We start from the raw sequence: 15,456 nt of genomic DNA on the forward strand, positions 1-15,456 counted from the left end.
CGCCGATCTTTTCATTCAGGAGCTGCTCATCACAACCCCTACTCTTACCACACACACACACCAAAAAAGGCCCTTTGCATTTAGGCACAATGGTACAGGAAGCTCCATAATCGTCACAACAACCTTGCGAGGTTCTATCATTCATCTCCCCAACCCTAATTGCAGGAGGGCCGGAAAAACCTCTATTTATCCTCTTGCAAAAAAGACTCCTGTGCCCCAGCCCTGATACTGCCTGGGGGCTCCGGAAAGAAGTCCTTTCAGCAGCACGGTGTACCGAATCCACTTATGTTTGCTCCCAAGGCGTAACATACTGGATTTGGCAAAGCCTTGCAGGTTGTTCTGGGTTCGTTGATACACAAAAGAGACCAGAGTTAAAGTAGCTTGCTCTCCCTAACATGGAACACACTGAAGGCAAAGGTGAAGAACCTGTGGGTGTCCATATGTTGGACTACAACTCCAATCATCCCTCACCACGGGTGATGATGGATGAGACGTATCTGACACCTAGAGGGCCACAGGTCCGAATCCTACCACGCATGACCCACCAAGTTCTAGGGAACCGTATAGGCTTGCACCTGCAACTCACCTCTCTCCTTGCAAACCTGTGCAGAAGGCATTAGTAAATCGTTTTCGGGAGGGGTGTGTGGGTGTCACAAAGGATTCCTCCCTTAATAGACTGGGTCAGCTCAATAATGCCAGATAAAGGTCGTTGTTGCGGAAAGCCTTGCTTTCGTATGACTTAATATGTCGTCCCCCCCCCCAAGCAAAGGGGGAATGGCTTCAAAAGATGAGACATTTAGGGTAAAATGAAGTCATGCTTGCAAGCTTCCTACAGGCAGCTGATTGGCCACAGTGAAAAGAAGACGATGGGATTAGATGGGTCTTTGATCTGATAAACCAGGGCTCTTTTTGTGCTCTTTTTCTGCTTCCAAGTACAAGAGAATTTGTGGGGCTGTGATGAGACAGATCCTCCAGACATGGCCAACCCTCGTTTCTTGAAGCAGCAAGACAGAAAGACAAGCGAGAGCTTTGCAATACAAACGTTTAATCTTGACACTTTTGGTAATAGGTGGTGGTTTAACACCCCCTCCTTAACGTTCCTTCCCTCGGCCCCTGGGCAACGGCTAGAGCAGGTTCAGGGTTTATAGAAGTACTGTGCTGTCTTGGGGTGGGTGGGTGGGGTAAGGGGACAGCAGTGCCTCCCCCTTTTGCCCTGGAGCAGGAGGAAGAAAAGTTAAAAATTCGCCTAACTGGAGTAAATTGAGGGAGGCAAGAATCCCTCATTTGGGTGGTAGAATATCAGACTCGCAATTCACACACTGTAACAGTCAAACGGTGGCAAGGAAGGAGGGAGAGTTCACAGAGTTTAACTTTAGGGAAAGGTGTATGACCTAAGCTCCTCTCCCCCAAATCCAGAATGGGTTCTTGACCATTATTCCCTTTGTATTTGGGGGAAGGGAGAAGTCAAATGTGCAATACCCCACCAAAAGAAGAGATGAATCTTGCCACTTCATAGGGTGGCCCAAACCACCGCAAAACCTGGTGGGTGTTGATAAAGAGGCGCTTCTCACTGCCTTTTCAAGATGAATAGCTGCATCAACAAAATTAAGGGTGTTGCAGTGGAGGAAGGCCGTTGCAGGACTCAGCGGTGCTTTCTGCCATCAGCAGAGATCACCCCACACTTCACATTACGCAAATATTTTCTCATGTAGGCAAACTCAAATGCATGCCAACAGGTATAATCTCCTGCCTACTTTTCTTTTCTTTTTACAATTTAAACGGGTTGGTAGTTATATGGCAGTGAAGGATTTATTTAAGGATAGATGGGAGTGAGGGCAGGGAAATAGGAATCAGTTTCCTTACCACCAGCTTTAAAAAAAATGAATCTCAGCAGACACGAGAGGTACAGCCCATCGTCCAACTAAGTCGGGCCGTGTACATAAACTCAGAGTTGCAAGGACTCCCATGAAAGGCAGGATTTTCAGAAAGGTATGCAAGGCCCTGCATGCACGGTTACATTTCACCTTGCAGCTCCCCATTGCTTGGGAACCACAACCAGAGGCAAGACGACACCATCTTTCTTCAGGCCTCAGCTCTAGTCTGAAAGAGCATCCGGACATCTGGGCCGGGGATGTCTGGATGCAGCGGGGAGGCCACCCCCACCCACCCCCATTGCATAGCGGTTGTTTTCTGATGGGGGCTGGTAACTTTTGCAGTGTCTGCATAGACAAAGCACAGCCCAGAGGTCCAGTCACCTGCTTGCTAGCCACAGGGTCTTTTTTTTTTGCCTTCCTGTTCCAAGGCTCAGTTCCAAGTTAATTGAAGTGGAATTTGAAGTGGAAATTCCCAGAACCAAAAGGGTTGAATTCGAAGGGCCACTGGTGCTGGTGTCCTGCCCCTCCCTGCTGGTTCTCTGGGTCCAGGGGGTCCTCGCCGGAGTCAAACTTCTGCCGCATTTCTGGAAGGGGGAAGAAAACAGAGAACAAAAACGTAGGGTGGGAAAGAGGTCGAAGAGACGGTCCCTGGGTCAAAAGAGGTGCAAGGCCTATCTGGGTGGACACACGTGGGTGGGAGAGAAGGAGGGAGCCAGCTCTGGTCTTCGTATCTCTCAAGCACTCCTTGTTATTTTCAAATCTGAAAGATCTCATCCCCTCCATACGTGGATGTTTCTAGACCCATTTAAATACTTATTGTGTTCTAGATAGTGTAGACAAAAGCTCCTGACACAAAAAACCCCACAACCCTACGTGGTCCCTGTCTGCGTGAATCAGTGAGATGCAGAGGTTAGACTAGGAGAGAGTTACAGATTCAAATCACACCCATTCACCAAGGTTACAAAGGTGATGATGGGACTATCACCAACTCACAGCTTGATCTGCCCACACAGGACTGTTGCAAGGTTAAAGGGGAAGAAGTTCCATGCACAGCATCCTGAGCTCCTTGGAGGAAATTTGGAGTTTAAATGCTAGCAAGTACAGGGAAATTAGATGCAATCACCATTCTACTGGTACAGTTGTAACCCATTGCATACTCCCAAAATTCTACTGGTTAAGGGGCAGGCTATCTTAGCAAAGAACAACACATGCCAAATATGTACTCTTGCACTCGTTGTGCAAAACAACCAATTTATCGCCTACAGTGAAGCACACACAAACCTGAATTTAATCAGGAAGGCCTTACCTGGATCTGTCAGGACCTCTTTAGCAGCTGCAATGTCAATGAATTTCTTCTCAGCCTCTTTTTTCTCATCTTCAGACTGGAAATTGTCAGGGTGCCATTGCTGAGCTAGCTTCCGGTAGGCTTTGATGATTTCCTGCTTATTTGCATTCCTAGAAGTGGGGGACAGGGGGGAAACAGAAACTAAGTTTTTCCCTGCATTTTCTTCAGTGATGTGAATGATAACAAATTTAAGCATGAAAGTTTCCACAGACTGTACAGCTCGGACATGGGTTCCAGTGCCATGGGTTTCAGAAGAATAGGAGAAGCAAAGTAGGTAAGTAAAAAGACCTCGCTATGTTTGGCCAACTGAGCTCAGCATTCAGTGTATGCAACCTCTGCAGATATACAGAAATCTTTCATGTCTACCAGAGATTCCTGTGCAAACCCAAAGGCTTGCATATTCCTGCAGCAACCTAATTAGAGCCGCAAGAGAGTTGTTTTTCCCCATTGCCACCTCATAAAAACACTCTGCCAACCAACCAGTACATCTACTTTGCCGCATCAAATATTTACCCGAAACCTGGCCAGGCTGACTTTGTCTTTAAAACTATTGAAGTTGTTCCAATATTTATATCCTTTTGTGAGCGCCGGGTGGCTGGGTGGGGAGGGCAAGAGTTGAAAAGTTTAAAACGATGCTCTGGCAAAGCTATGACTTAAGGTCTGATTCAGTCAAAGTCAAGTCCCAATGAATTCAAGAATAGACAGGTGGTGGCTGTGGTCAGAAACACTTCTGCCTGCCTTGGGCTGGTGTGTCTCAATTGCAGCCTTCTCTGGTACAGGCTGAACTTACCACAGTTACACATAGAGGTCACATTTGGATTAGACTACAGCAATGCATACTACATGGGGCTGCCCTTGAAAACTGTCCACAAGCATCAATGGGTTCAAAAGAAATGAGGAGGTTGTGAGCTCAGTTTCTTGACTCTATTAAACCAATGCTGTATCAGCTGTATTGTCTCTCAATTTGTTTCCAGGTCCAATTCTGGACCACGAAAGAGTTATGGAAAGTGCATGCCATACCTCCGAATCCCAAGGATTTTGTAATAGTCCCGTTTCTTCGATTGCTTCAGCAGTTTCTGTGCCCTCTCCAACCCTTCTTTTAATTCCTCATTTTCACCATCAAACTCTTTGGCCTCTTGATAGTCTTCAACCGCTACAAGGAAAGAGTTGGCTTTAATACAGCAGGAAAAGTGACTTTTTTGCAGCCACTTTTTTCAACTTTTGTCTCTTAATGTCATTATCTCGCAGGTCTGCGCACCTGGAATCTGACCAAAGTGCATGAAATCCAGAGAAAATAAAATATTCCTTAAAAAAAGAAGCAGCCACACGCCTAACCCTTTATTAGTGTAATAAAATAAAATGAAAATTTTGGAAAATTTTCAAGCAATGACCCTGCGCTTGGTCCAGTGAGCAGGGGGGGCTGGACTAGATCAAGGCTTCTTAACTTGGGTCTCCTTCTGTTTTTGGACTACAAATTCCCATCATCCCTAGCTGGCAGGACCAGTGGTCAGGAATGATGGGAACTGCAGTCCCAAAACAGCTGGAGACCCAAGTATGGGAAAACCCTGAACCAGAGTACCTTCCAACTCCATGATTCTGCAGGCAAAGCAGATGTTCTACTACTGACATGGTCCTCTGCACCACCAACTCTTTTACCTTTTTCAAACTCCTCGTTCAGGATATAGGCTTCAGCTCTGTCACGCAAGATGAAGATGTTCCTGGGGTCGAGTTGGTGGGCTTCTGTGCAGATGTCTATAGCTTCATGAGGCTGTTTGCTCTGTGGCACACAAAAAGGGGGAGGGAATTTTTTTGCTACTTGTTTCCCAGCAATCATGTCCCCCCACCATATCTGCCCCATTATCTATTCTGATCCAGTGGATCACTGTTATAGAGTAGAGAGATAGCGGTTCAAATCTTTCCTGAGATACAGGCCAGTTGCAGCTAACAGGGTGTCCTCTAGATGCTTGATGGGTGATTCCGGTCAACCCTGTCCATTAGCCGTGCTGGTGGTGGGGACTGGTGGCTGTTAGGGAGTCCAACACCAACTGGAGGTCACCCTGTTGGCTACTCTGATTGTAGGCCAACAAGTGTCATTTCTACAGGAAGGAAGAAGCATGAGAAGGCTGAGAACATGACCAGGCACAGATAGGATACCGGCGGCAGAGCAGGAAACCAAATGCAGATCCCTAGATTTCAAAACTGACATCTCTCTTACTTCTAAGGCTGTCAGAATTCATTCTAAAATGGACAAAATTGCAATACGTGTTATGAATTTTCATTCATTTCTGTCAAATACTCTTGTAGTTGCATTTGATTTACTCCTTTAATTAAACAACAAAACAAAGCCAAGTTTGTTTCAGTTCCTATTCATCTCCTCAGACAGGCTGGACCACACTGCCTTACCTTGGATAAACAGTGGCAGATGCGTCCTTTTGCCTTACTGGTATAGATCTCCACGTTGGGCTCAGTTTTCATGGCTGCTTTATACTTCTCAATGGCATCTTCGTACCTGTCCCCGGGAAATGACAGAGAAGACAACTGTAGATGGAAAGGAAAGGAGCATGCGAACCTCGAGGCTGCACAATGCTCTCATCGACAAAGGGATAATGAGCAGCCAAAGAACTGAACGTGATCGGTCTGGTTTTGTGGTCCATCTGTGTAACAGGAAGGCTGTGATTATTCTGCTATCACTCTACTCAAGTGCAGAGATTGCTGCCGGGCCCCAGGGTGCAGCAACATTGTGTTTTCACAAACAAAACCACATGATAGACATCTATTAAATTATGAATAGTACGGAAGGGAGAGCTTTCTTTTCTCACAGCACTGGAGAAATGAAACAAACAAGATGGACAACAGGTGAAGGAGCACTTCGCAACACATGATTATCTTACAAAACTCACTACTACAAGAAATGGTGACCAACTTAGATGGCTCCATGGGTAGCTGCTAAGACCCGTTTGCCACAAAGTTGTCTGATAGTTCCCCTTTTAAAGTCATATGAATCTGCCTTGTTAGAGAGCCGGGTGTTCTCAGCAGGCAAAGCACCATTTTCAGGTCTGTCTATCTCCAGTTAAAGCAACCATGGGCTTCACAGCTGGGAAAAGACCCTCTGACCTGACCTCAGAGAACCAGTTCTGGGCTAGCGGTCTGACTCAGGATAAAAGGCAGCTTCATGTGACTTTCTAAAAAAAAAAAGGGAGCAGACAGATTCGTGAAGGATACCTATGGTTTGGGAGTGAACTTCCCAGAAACACGTTTCGTGTGGGATGCCTGCCTAGATGAATCCTTGGTCTGAACCAGCAACTTGGTTCTTATTTTCTTATCTCAAGAATATCAGTTTACATTTTCTAGACTTGATGTACTGTAAATATGCCGCCTGTTGAAGTCTCAGAAACTGTTTATGTACTTAACAGAGTCTTGCACAGGTGTCCTCCCCTCTCTGTGAACAGCAGAAACAGAAGCGATGATGCACACTGAACAAATATATGCATATGGGTTCAACCCGCAAGCTCATAAAATGCCACAGAACAGAGCATTCCTCTGTGCACCCTTTGCACATGCTGAGAGTGTAACGATGTGCACAGAAGGCACTCGATGTGCACTGCCGACTTCTAGCCAGCCACCCATGCAAACAAGTAACCCAGGAAGGTTAAGGCGGGTGGACATAGGGAGGTACTCAGCGCACCTCTGAGATCTGATGTGCTCCTCGGCAGATTCCAGCTGCTTGGCGAGCTTCTTCACTTGCTTGTAGTGGGAGAAGCAGTCCTTGTCGTCCTGATCCAGCTTCAAGCACTCCCGCACTTGGCTGTGGAGGAAAAGAGACCGGGTCTAGATGCAACAGGAGGGATCCAAGACACTGGAAAGGCCAGGGGGGTGCAGAAACTCCCTGCCTGCCCAATGCTGCTCCCCAGCTGCTTTATCATTAAATCCAGACACAGTGCCTGGGATAAGAAATATAGAATGGCCCCCCCTGCACGCATCTGTAACACACTGCACAACATATGCATGCACGCACCACTCACTTTAAGGACTCCTCGTGTTCCCCCAAGTTGTAATAGAGTTTGCTGAGCTTCAGGAAGGCCGCCCTGTTATCGTTACGCAGCTTGGTGGTGGGTTTCAGGTCCATGATGGCCTTGTTGTAGTCGCCGAGGTACAGGTAGCACTCAGCACGCAGCTCTTTTGCTTCTGGGTCCCAGGGGGAGATCTGGGGCACAGAGGAGAGGAAGTTAATATCCTTAAAGCCTACTGCTGTTTTTATTTTAGAACCTTGGTTGGTAGCAGAGGAAGTTGCCTTACACAGAGTTGGGTGGCTGGTCCATCTAGCTCAGGATAGTCCACCCTGACTTGTCCACCCTGGCTCTCAAGGGTTTCAGCCAGGGAGTCTCTCTCCACCCTGGAAATGCCAGGGATTACACTGTCAGGAGCAGGAATCCTAACATGCACCTGGGCCTCATTGCATGGAGGTGCTCTAATGCTCAGCTATAGCCCTCCCAACCCAAAAACTCATTTCTGCTATATTTATTCAGAGTTTTGTGTGTCTGTATAAATAAAATTTATTTATTATTCCCCTCCCCAGGACTTGATAGTGTGCCAAGCCCATTAGATTTTCACTGCTCTTTTCCAGCTTCAGGTGACCGGGGTGGGTGGAGATGAGGGAAGAGAAAGAGGTAAAAAGGCAAAGGACCTCTGGGCAGTTAAGTCCACATACAGCTTTCCAGGTCCATGTGGCCAGCATGACTAAACTGCTTCTGGCGCAATGGAAAACCATGACGGAAACCAGAGCACACGGAAATGCCATTTACTTTTCCACCACAGTGGTACCTATTTATCTACTTGTGCTGGTGTGCTTTCGAACTGCTAGGTTGGCAGGAACTGGGACAGAGCAACGGGAGCTCACCCCATCAAACCGCTGACCTTCCAATCAGCAAGCTCAAGAGGCTCAGTGGTTTAGATGACAGCACCACTCACTCCCTTTGGAAGAGACAGAAGGCGACAAGGATCATGCTATTTATTCCACTTCCATTTTTCCTACACGGTGGTGTACATGGTTTTCTCCTCTTCCACTTCATCCTCACAACAACCTTATGAGGTGTGTGAGGGTGAGAGAGAGTGCCTGGCCCGAGGTCAAGCAATGAGCTTCACAGCTGAATGGGGTTTGGAACGCTGGTCTTCCAGGTTCTGGTCTCAATGTTCTAACAACGCAGGTTAAAAAGAGGGTTTGTCCTCTTGCTCACACAGACACCACTTCTTCCCAGCCATTCCAAGCAACTGACGAGTTAAACACCCCCACATGTTGGCCCAAGAGGTGCTTGCTGTGTGACTGTACTTCAACACAGCTGAATGACTTTTGTAGACTTCATAGCACTCTCATACCAACTACCTCATTATAAGGACAGGAAGGCAAGTTCCTGAGGCCAGTTAACCTGACCCATGGCGCTGCTCAAATAAGAATATAAAGCCAGGAAGAGCTGACGACAACATACCTCAATTGCTTGATCCAAAATACTGATTGCTCCCAGGTAGTTCTTCCTCTGGAAGGCAGTACGGGCTTCTTGCATGGAAAATTCGAGCTCAGACACACGTGCAAGCTGCCTTTGGGCTTCTGTATTTTCCGGATTACTTTGGAGCTGATGAGATCATTTTTTCAATAAAACAAAACAGAACACATGTATTAGGTCACTCAATATTTTAAGATGTTGATCCAAATCTCTGAGCAGATCTGAAAATGTCCATGTAGTTGACACAGGGAGAAAAGATGGGGGCCAATACAGAAAGAACAATGGTGTTGCAATGTATTTGGAGATTAGAAATTATGAGAAAGGTTATTTCCCAAGGTGCTCAGCTGGGCAGATATCCCACCATTCCTGGACCATTCCTGCTTGTTACAAAGAAAACTTTCCCAAAGAACTACACTCCCCCATATTTCCCACCAATGCATCATACGTGGTATTATTTGCACACAGTGAAAGCCATATTTTGCATATCTGCAAGGTTTGAATGCAAGGTGTGCTGCCGCAACTTCCTAACTGGCTAGAACGTGCAAGCCCAAAGAATCCTGAGAACTGTAGTTTACCCCCCCAGAACTAAACTAGACTCTTAAACTACAATTCCCAGGGTTCTTTGTGGGAAGATTTTAATGGATGGTGTGTACGCAGCCAGTGTTGAGCGGAGACTGGTGCTGCAGGCTACTGATGCTGAGCTACACAGTCTTTCTGATGGCCCTGAAATGGAATTCTAAGGAGGCAAGAGAATATATTTCACCAGCGGTCCATTGCCAGACATGAAAATGAGTGTGCATCGCTAGATGAGGCTCCTGCCCCTGTGATGTGGATGTGGGCAGGTTGCTTACCACAGCTTCAAAGTCCTGCTTGGCTTCCTGCATGCTGCCTTGTTTCAGGAGGATGTTGCCTCGCTGTAATCGGGCCTGTGGGACAGAACCCCCCCCCCCCAGATCCTTTAAGACAAGTGTGACAGGGAAGTAGGTTTGGGTGACAGCAATCATTTCCTGCTTGGAAACAGGAAGCTTATCCGTTGGGTTGCACAAACTGCTTGTGCACAAACTGTTTGCGCTTGTGCACATTTGCAAACACATGCAAGGAAGGATAGAGTAAGAATCTGCAGGGCCCCGATTATATAGTAAAACAGGGAACTTCACAAATATACCCACTGCATGAAGCTGCTCATGCATCCTGATTCCTTAGAAGGACACCATGGCAAAGGGAAGACCAGCCTGGCCTCAGACATCAGTACAAGTTGAGCAGCTGCAAGGACCTTACTATCTCCCTGCAGCTTGCCACCTTGCCAAAAAAATGGAACTTGCTCTGTGCCACTTGCCTTGGGACAGCAGTATTGAGGGGAAGATACACAAGGGCTGCTAGGCAATTTAAAATAACAAAACTGTATGGATCTGTATGGATCTGCAAGCTATCCCTGAAATCAGCTGATCAGAGGACAGGATAGAACATCTTTAAAAATAAAACAAATAATGGCTGCGGATTAGTTATAACCTGTATCAATGGCATCTGCCAGCATGCCCATGCTATTCAGAATTATTCTCCACCCATGCAAGAGGCACTGAAAGAGGAAGCAGGGGACTGATTTGAATAATTCAAACAGGTTCTCTGTGCTGGAAACAAACCCTTCTCCCTGCACCCTTTCCCATTAAGGAGGTCTTAGGGGGGAGGGGGAGAACACACACACACACACACGACTTACAGCCATGAAATCCGGCTTGAGCTCAATAGCCTTTGAGAGGTCAGGGAGCGCCGATTTGAACTTGCCCATGGCTAAGTAGATAGTTGCCCGTTTGTAGTAGGTAAGGTAGTTTTTGGGATCACTTTCTAGGAGAGTCGAGGGGGGGGGGGAACCAAACAGAAATAAATGTCAGTATGCTTAACAGAACGTATACTGTGTGAGATGCTTACGGTTCTGCATCTGCCCCCTCAATGAGTAGCAACATAAACTAATAATTATAGGGACAGACTGGAATTGCTGTGGTTTAGCTCTTTCACATGCATTTCTCTAAACCAGCTGAAGCTATATTTATGATTTAAAATTATACAAAGAACAACAGATCAGTTAGTGGAACCATTACCTTCCAAGGGCCCTCTAACTTATACCCTTAGAGTGCTCAGAAGTCGAGTGACACACCGACATTAAGAGGGCAGCATAAGCCCGTAAGACACCTGTCAGTCAGATGCCTCAGGGATGACAGTCAAAACAGGCTATATTACTCACCCACTGCAGAGTGGTAGTGTGATAGTGCCTCAGCCAGCTGCCCAGCGGCCAATAGCTTCCGCCCCATTTCCAGGTGGTTTTCTATCTCAGCTTGCCCAGCAGCCAGCAAACCTGCAAGGTATGAAATGGTTTGTGAGACCAATAGCCATTGTAACAGAGCAGGAGAAAGAGAGTTGTGAGTAGAGGACATATGCATGTTTTAAGGAAAGGGGGGGGGGGGCCAAGCAAAATGGCAGGACACCTGCTCTGCATAAGATGATCTTAGGGTCAAGCCTGTTGGAAGTATAACAGCAGGGATAATTAAGTTAGCAACCTAAGGGTTAATTCTATTTACAGTTAGCCAGCTAACCAAGAGAATGGTGGAGGTTTTGCCTAGCACCCAGTCAGAAGGGCATGGTGCTTGCTGAAGTAACTCATGCTCTGACTGGCTATGTAGTTCTGAGAGTTTCCCCTTATACATGCAGTTGTACATCTTCCTGTTGTGAACAAGGCCTTAATTACGAAACACAAAAACCTGTTTATTTCTCCTCATATTTATGTACTGCTTTTGTTCAGGTCACACATTAAAGCATTATTAGTTTCTTTTCTCTCTGGACTCTCTGCTATTGAAGTGACTCTGTTAAAAACTCCTTAGCATTTCCAGGGGGCAGGGGGAGAATCAAGTAGAATGAGATGTGAAAGATCACTTCTGGAAACTCCATTCAGTTACTGGTTCCAGAACCAGGTATCCTGCCAATCTCAGTTTTGTTCACATTGCATAGCTTTCTGCAAACCCAGAAGGTGTGTACTGCAGAAGTAAGCTTGAAGGGCAAGTAGCTCTAGAACTGGTTTGCTGTTTTTATAAATTCAACAGACAATGAAATTATTTTTAAAACTAAATCTATCGTGTTCAAAAACAGCTGCATCCTGTCATTTATCGTTGTCTCCCATATGAGATGCAAAGAGCAATCAACACAATCTCCCCAGACCTGTGGAAACATCTGGAGCGATCTATTGGACTAGAGACTTCAATATGCATCACAAACTTATTCCAACAACGGTTCCAACTTCAAACTACTGTACCGTTATGCCTTTCCACAAGAAACGACATACTAGCTGCTATCGTTGCTTGTGTAATGTTAAAGATACATTAGGAAAACATGCGTATGGTTTTATAATCAAGGAATGTTCCCTTCAATTAGGTTATCCGACAGGTCCTGTACAGTCCTACCTCTGTCTGGGTAAATAATAAGTGTACACCTAGTGGAGACAGTTGGGAGTAGAGCGGAGGGAGCGACTACCTCAGCTGCAAGATATTGACTGGCAGCCGGCAGGAACCTTCCAGCGGATGCAAAAGATCAGAAGCATGAGTTGCGGAAGATGGAGGAGAACACTAAGGACTAGAAACATGCTAAGTGAGAGTGGCAATGAAAGGGGCGGGGCTATAGGGATGTGGGCGGGGCTACAAGGCGCGTCAACGTGAGAGGGCGGGGCCCGTGGCGGGCGGGGCTTAGAAGGTGGGTTGGGGGCGTCAGAGCGAACCCTGACGCGGAGGAGCCGGCAACACAGGAGGTGGGGGGAAAGAAAGGGGCGGGGAGACCGTCTACGCAGGGGGCGGGGCCAGCAAAAACCCTGTCCCTGAGGGCGAAGAGGAAACGACCCCTCGCCTCCCGGTTACCATGGTTACCTGGCAACTGCAGGTCCAGCAAAACGCACAGCAAGGACGCGACCCACAGCAGCCGCCTCTCGCAGCCCCCAGGGCCCAGCCCGGGGTTGTCCCCGCCTCTGCCGAGCAGCCCCAGGCCGCGCCACACCGGCTGCTGCCCGGACTCCATGTCCCAGCTCCGGACCCAACTCACTTCCGCTTCCTCGTCGGCGAAAACCATTTCCGGCCGCTCTAGCCTCTTACTTGTCTCTTCTTCTAGGCTACGTCAACTCGGCCTCCTTACTCCTCCAAAAGCGTCAGGGAAAGGGAAGGAGGACAGGGGAAAGGGGAAAGAGGAGCTGCTGGCCAATCAGCTTCCACATCGTGGATGTCGTGGAACTTAGTTAGCCAATCAGCGTCAGATGAAGTCTTCGGCGCACCACGTGGGCGGATGCGCTTCGTGGTCTTTGCAGAGCCAAGCCGGGGGGTGAGATTCCGATGCACGTGTGGATACGATAATAGGGGGATACTTTTGCAGGGTGGGATTATGATGGTAATGAAAATTCTAATGATGACCGGTCTTCATCGTCCTAATAGTAATAATAATAATAATTAATAATAATAATAATAATAATACTTGCTTGTCATAAATGTAATAATTAGGAATTATTGAATTCAGCACTTGTGAATTTCTTCAGTGGGTGTAGTGGAACAAGAAAAGAGGTGCACATGGGCTCAGCTTCTCTCCCCGCTCTGGCTCATGCGGTTCAATCCTAAAGAGTACCTCTGAGCATGTGCAGAGCGACTTACTTCCTTGGCTGAATCCTCACAATCCTTCCCACCACATTTGAGAACCTGAAGTCCTAGTATCAGCCTGGTTATAAAATAAAACACTGCGTGTGTGTTTGCCTGTGTGTGGAAATGGGCAGAACTTGTTCTGCTTATAGTTATTTTAACAGGTTTGACTAAGAGAGCCTGTGCCAGCGTTTGGTAACTCGAGGAGCTCTAGCAATGCATTGATATTTCCCAATGTTTATATTTCAAGAACAATAGCTTCAGACTCATTTTCAGTGATCTAGTTATTTGATTGTGAGCTCGCAGGCATAGTTAGGTCAGGCTTCCCACTTACAGCCCTTTAGAAGTCATACATAATAAAGATAATGGCATGCAGCCTCTTATTGCAAAGAGGGAGGGGAAGGCTGAAGCAAATTCACAGGTGGTGTAGATTTGTTGTGTTGTGCATTTTTGATAACCGGCTCTCCTCTTCCTTCACCCTCCCACCCAGAGATCATGCCAGGGATGCGCCCATCCTAATGGAGCCAGGCTGCAAGCGCCGGAAAACGGTGGAGATGAATGGGGCCTCCACATGGGACGTGCTTCCTGTTCTTTCAGAGAGGGAATCCCAGAGTGTGGCTCTAATCCCTGCCTTTGCCGCACCCATCCTGGACAAGAAGGAGGCGTGCCGCCTGGTGAGGGAGGTCTCTGCCGCCTACCCACTGAGGGACCACGCACACTTGAAACGTGTCCGTTCCTGCGCCTCTGCGGAGAGCGCCCATCCACTGGAGATGATCCTGTGCCTGGCCAGCCCCAGACCAAAGCAGGATGGCTCGCAGTCCCTTGCTGCCCTTTTCCCCAATGGCCAGGTCGACCCGCGTGGCTTGGGGGAGCCTTTTTTGACCCTGGTGCCAGCCTTCCCGCCCTTGACCCGCCCCCAGTATGAGGAAGCCTCCTCGCACTGGCCTGTCTCTTTCCATGAGAACAAGCGCATCAGCCGGGCTCTCAGCGGCTGCCTCTTCACTCCCTCGGAAAAGGCCGCCATGCAAAGCCATATGGAGCTGGCTATCCGAGCGGCGCAAGAAGGTGTGCGGCTCAACATGGAGCCGGTGGGGGCCGTGGTGGTTGACCAAGCTTCTGGGAGAGTTCTGGCGGTGGCGCATGACTGCAGGAAAGGCTTCAACCCATTGCTGCACGCCGCTATGGTTTGCATCGACCTGGTGGCCTGCGGCCAGGGAGGTGGGGCGTACGGTTATAAAGATTACCCTGCTTGCAGCTTCCTTCAGCCGGACGGCGACTCAGGTCATTCCTCCTCATCGGGCGATGGGCTCCCCTACATCTGCACCGGCTACGATATGTACTTGACGCGGGAGCCGTGCGTGATGTGCGCCATGGCTCTGGTGCACTCGCGTATCGGACGGGTTTTCTACGGTGTGCCGTCCGCTCACGGTGCCCTGGGGACCAACTACCACATCCACCGCCGCAAGGACCTGAACCACCGCTTTGAGGTGTTCCGCGGTGTTCTGGAAGACCAGTGCCGCAGCTTGGCGCATATTTCGGTGCCCGGGGAATCACGGAAAGACAGTCCTTGAGGAGGATATTTCTTGTTATGCTTCCTTTTTAACTTTTTATAATATATATTATGTATGTCTTATTTTAAGAGAAGTAGCGTGTCTGCGGTGCTTTGGAATGTGTACAGTGGTACCTCAGGTTAAGTACAGTGGTACCTCAGGTTACATACACTTCAGGTTACATACGCTTCAGGTTAAAGACTCCACTAACCCAGAAATAGTGCTTCAGGTTAAGAACTTTGCTTCAGGATGAGAACAGAAATCAGGCTCCGGCGGTGCGGTGGTAGCAGGAGGCCCCATTAGCTAAAGTGGTGCTTCAGGTTAAGAACAGTTTCAAGTTAAGTACGGACCTCCGGAATGAATTAAGTACTTCACCTGAGGTACCACTGTACTTAATTTGTTCCGGAGGTCCGTTCTTAACCTGAAACTGTTCTTAACCTGAAGCACCACTTTAGCTAATGGGGCCTCCTGCTGCCGCCGCGCCGCAGGACCACGATTTCTGTTCTCATCCTGAAGCAAAGTTCTTAACCT

The 15,456-nt window shown here is 47.9% G+C and overlaps 2 protein-coding genes across 4 annotated transcripts; one reads left to right on the forward strand and one right to left on the reverse strand.

The window, feature by feature from the left end:
- Positions 1-1,025: 1,025 nt before the first annotated feature.
- On the reverse strand, positions 1,026-12,836 carry LOC309516852 (dnaJ homolog subfamily C member 3-like). Its single transcript, XM_082195802.1, has 12 exons — positions 12,623-12,836; positions 10,957-11,067; positions 10,435-10,559; positions 9,569-9,643; positions 8,703-8,846; positions 7,242-7,423; positions 6,905-7,024; positions 5,623-5,728; positions 4,876-4,996; positions 4,240-4,372; positions 3,181-3,329; positions 1,026-2,458 (listed from the first exon to the last, which is right to left on the reverse strand). The coding sequence occupies exons 1-12, from the start codon at positions 12,819-12,821 to the stop codon at positions 2,316-2,318; spliced, it is 1,608 nt and encodes a 535-aa protein (XP_082051928.1). The 5' UTR covers positions 12,822-12,836; the 3' UTR covers positions 1,026-2,315.
- A 65-nt stretch (positions 12,837-12,901) lies between these two features.
- ADAT3 (adenosine deaminase tRNA specific 3) lies at positions 12,902-15,213 on the forward strand. Of its 3 annotated transcripts, none has more exons than XM_082195817.1 (2): positions 12,902-13,067; positions 13,866-15,213. In XM_082195817.1, exons 1-2 carry the CDS (start codon positions 13,003-13,005, stop codon positions 14,944-14,946), a joined length of 1,146 nt encoding a protein of 381 aa, XP_082051943.1. In that variant the 5' UTR covers positions 12,902-13,002; the 3' UTR covers positions 14,947-15,213. The 3 variants fall into 3 exon arrangements, with proteins under 3 accessions (XP_082051943.1, XP_082051945.1, XP_082051944.1); XM_082195819.1 differs by having other exon boundaries at positions 13,034-13,119; XM_082195818.1 differs by having other exon boundaries at positions 13,049-13,133.
- The last annotated feature ends 243 nt before the right edge of the window (positions 15,214-15,456 follow it).

Source organism: Podarcis vaucheri (assembly GCF_965113315.1).
Source record: "Podarcis vaucheri genome assembly, chromosome: 13".
Classification (NCBI taxonomy): Eukaryota; Metazoa; Chordata; class Lepidosauria; order Squamata; family Lacertidae; genus Podarcis; species Podarcis vaucheri.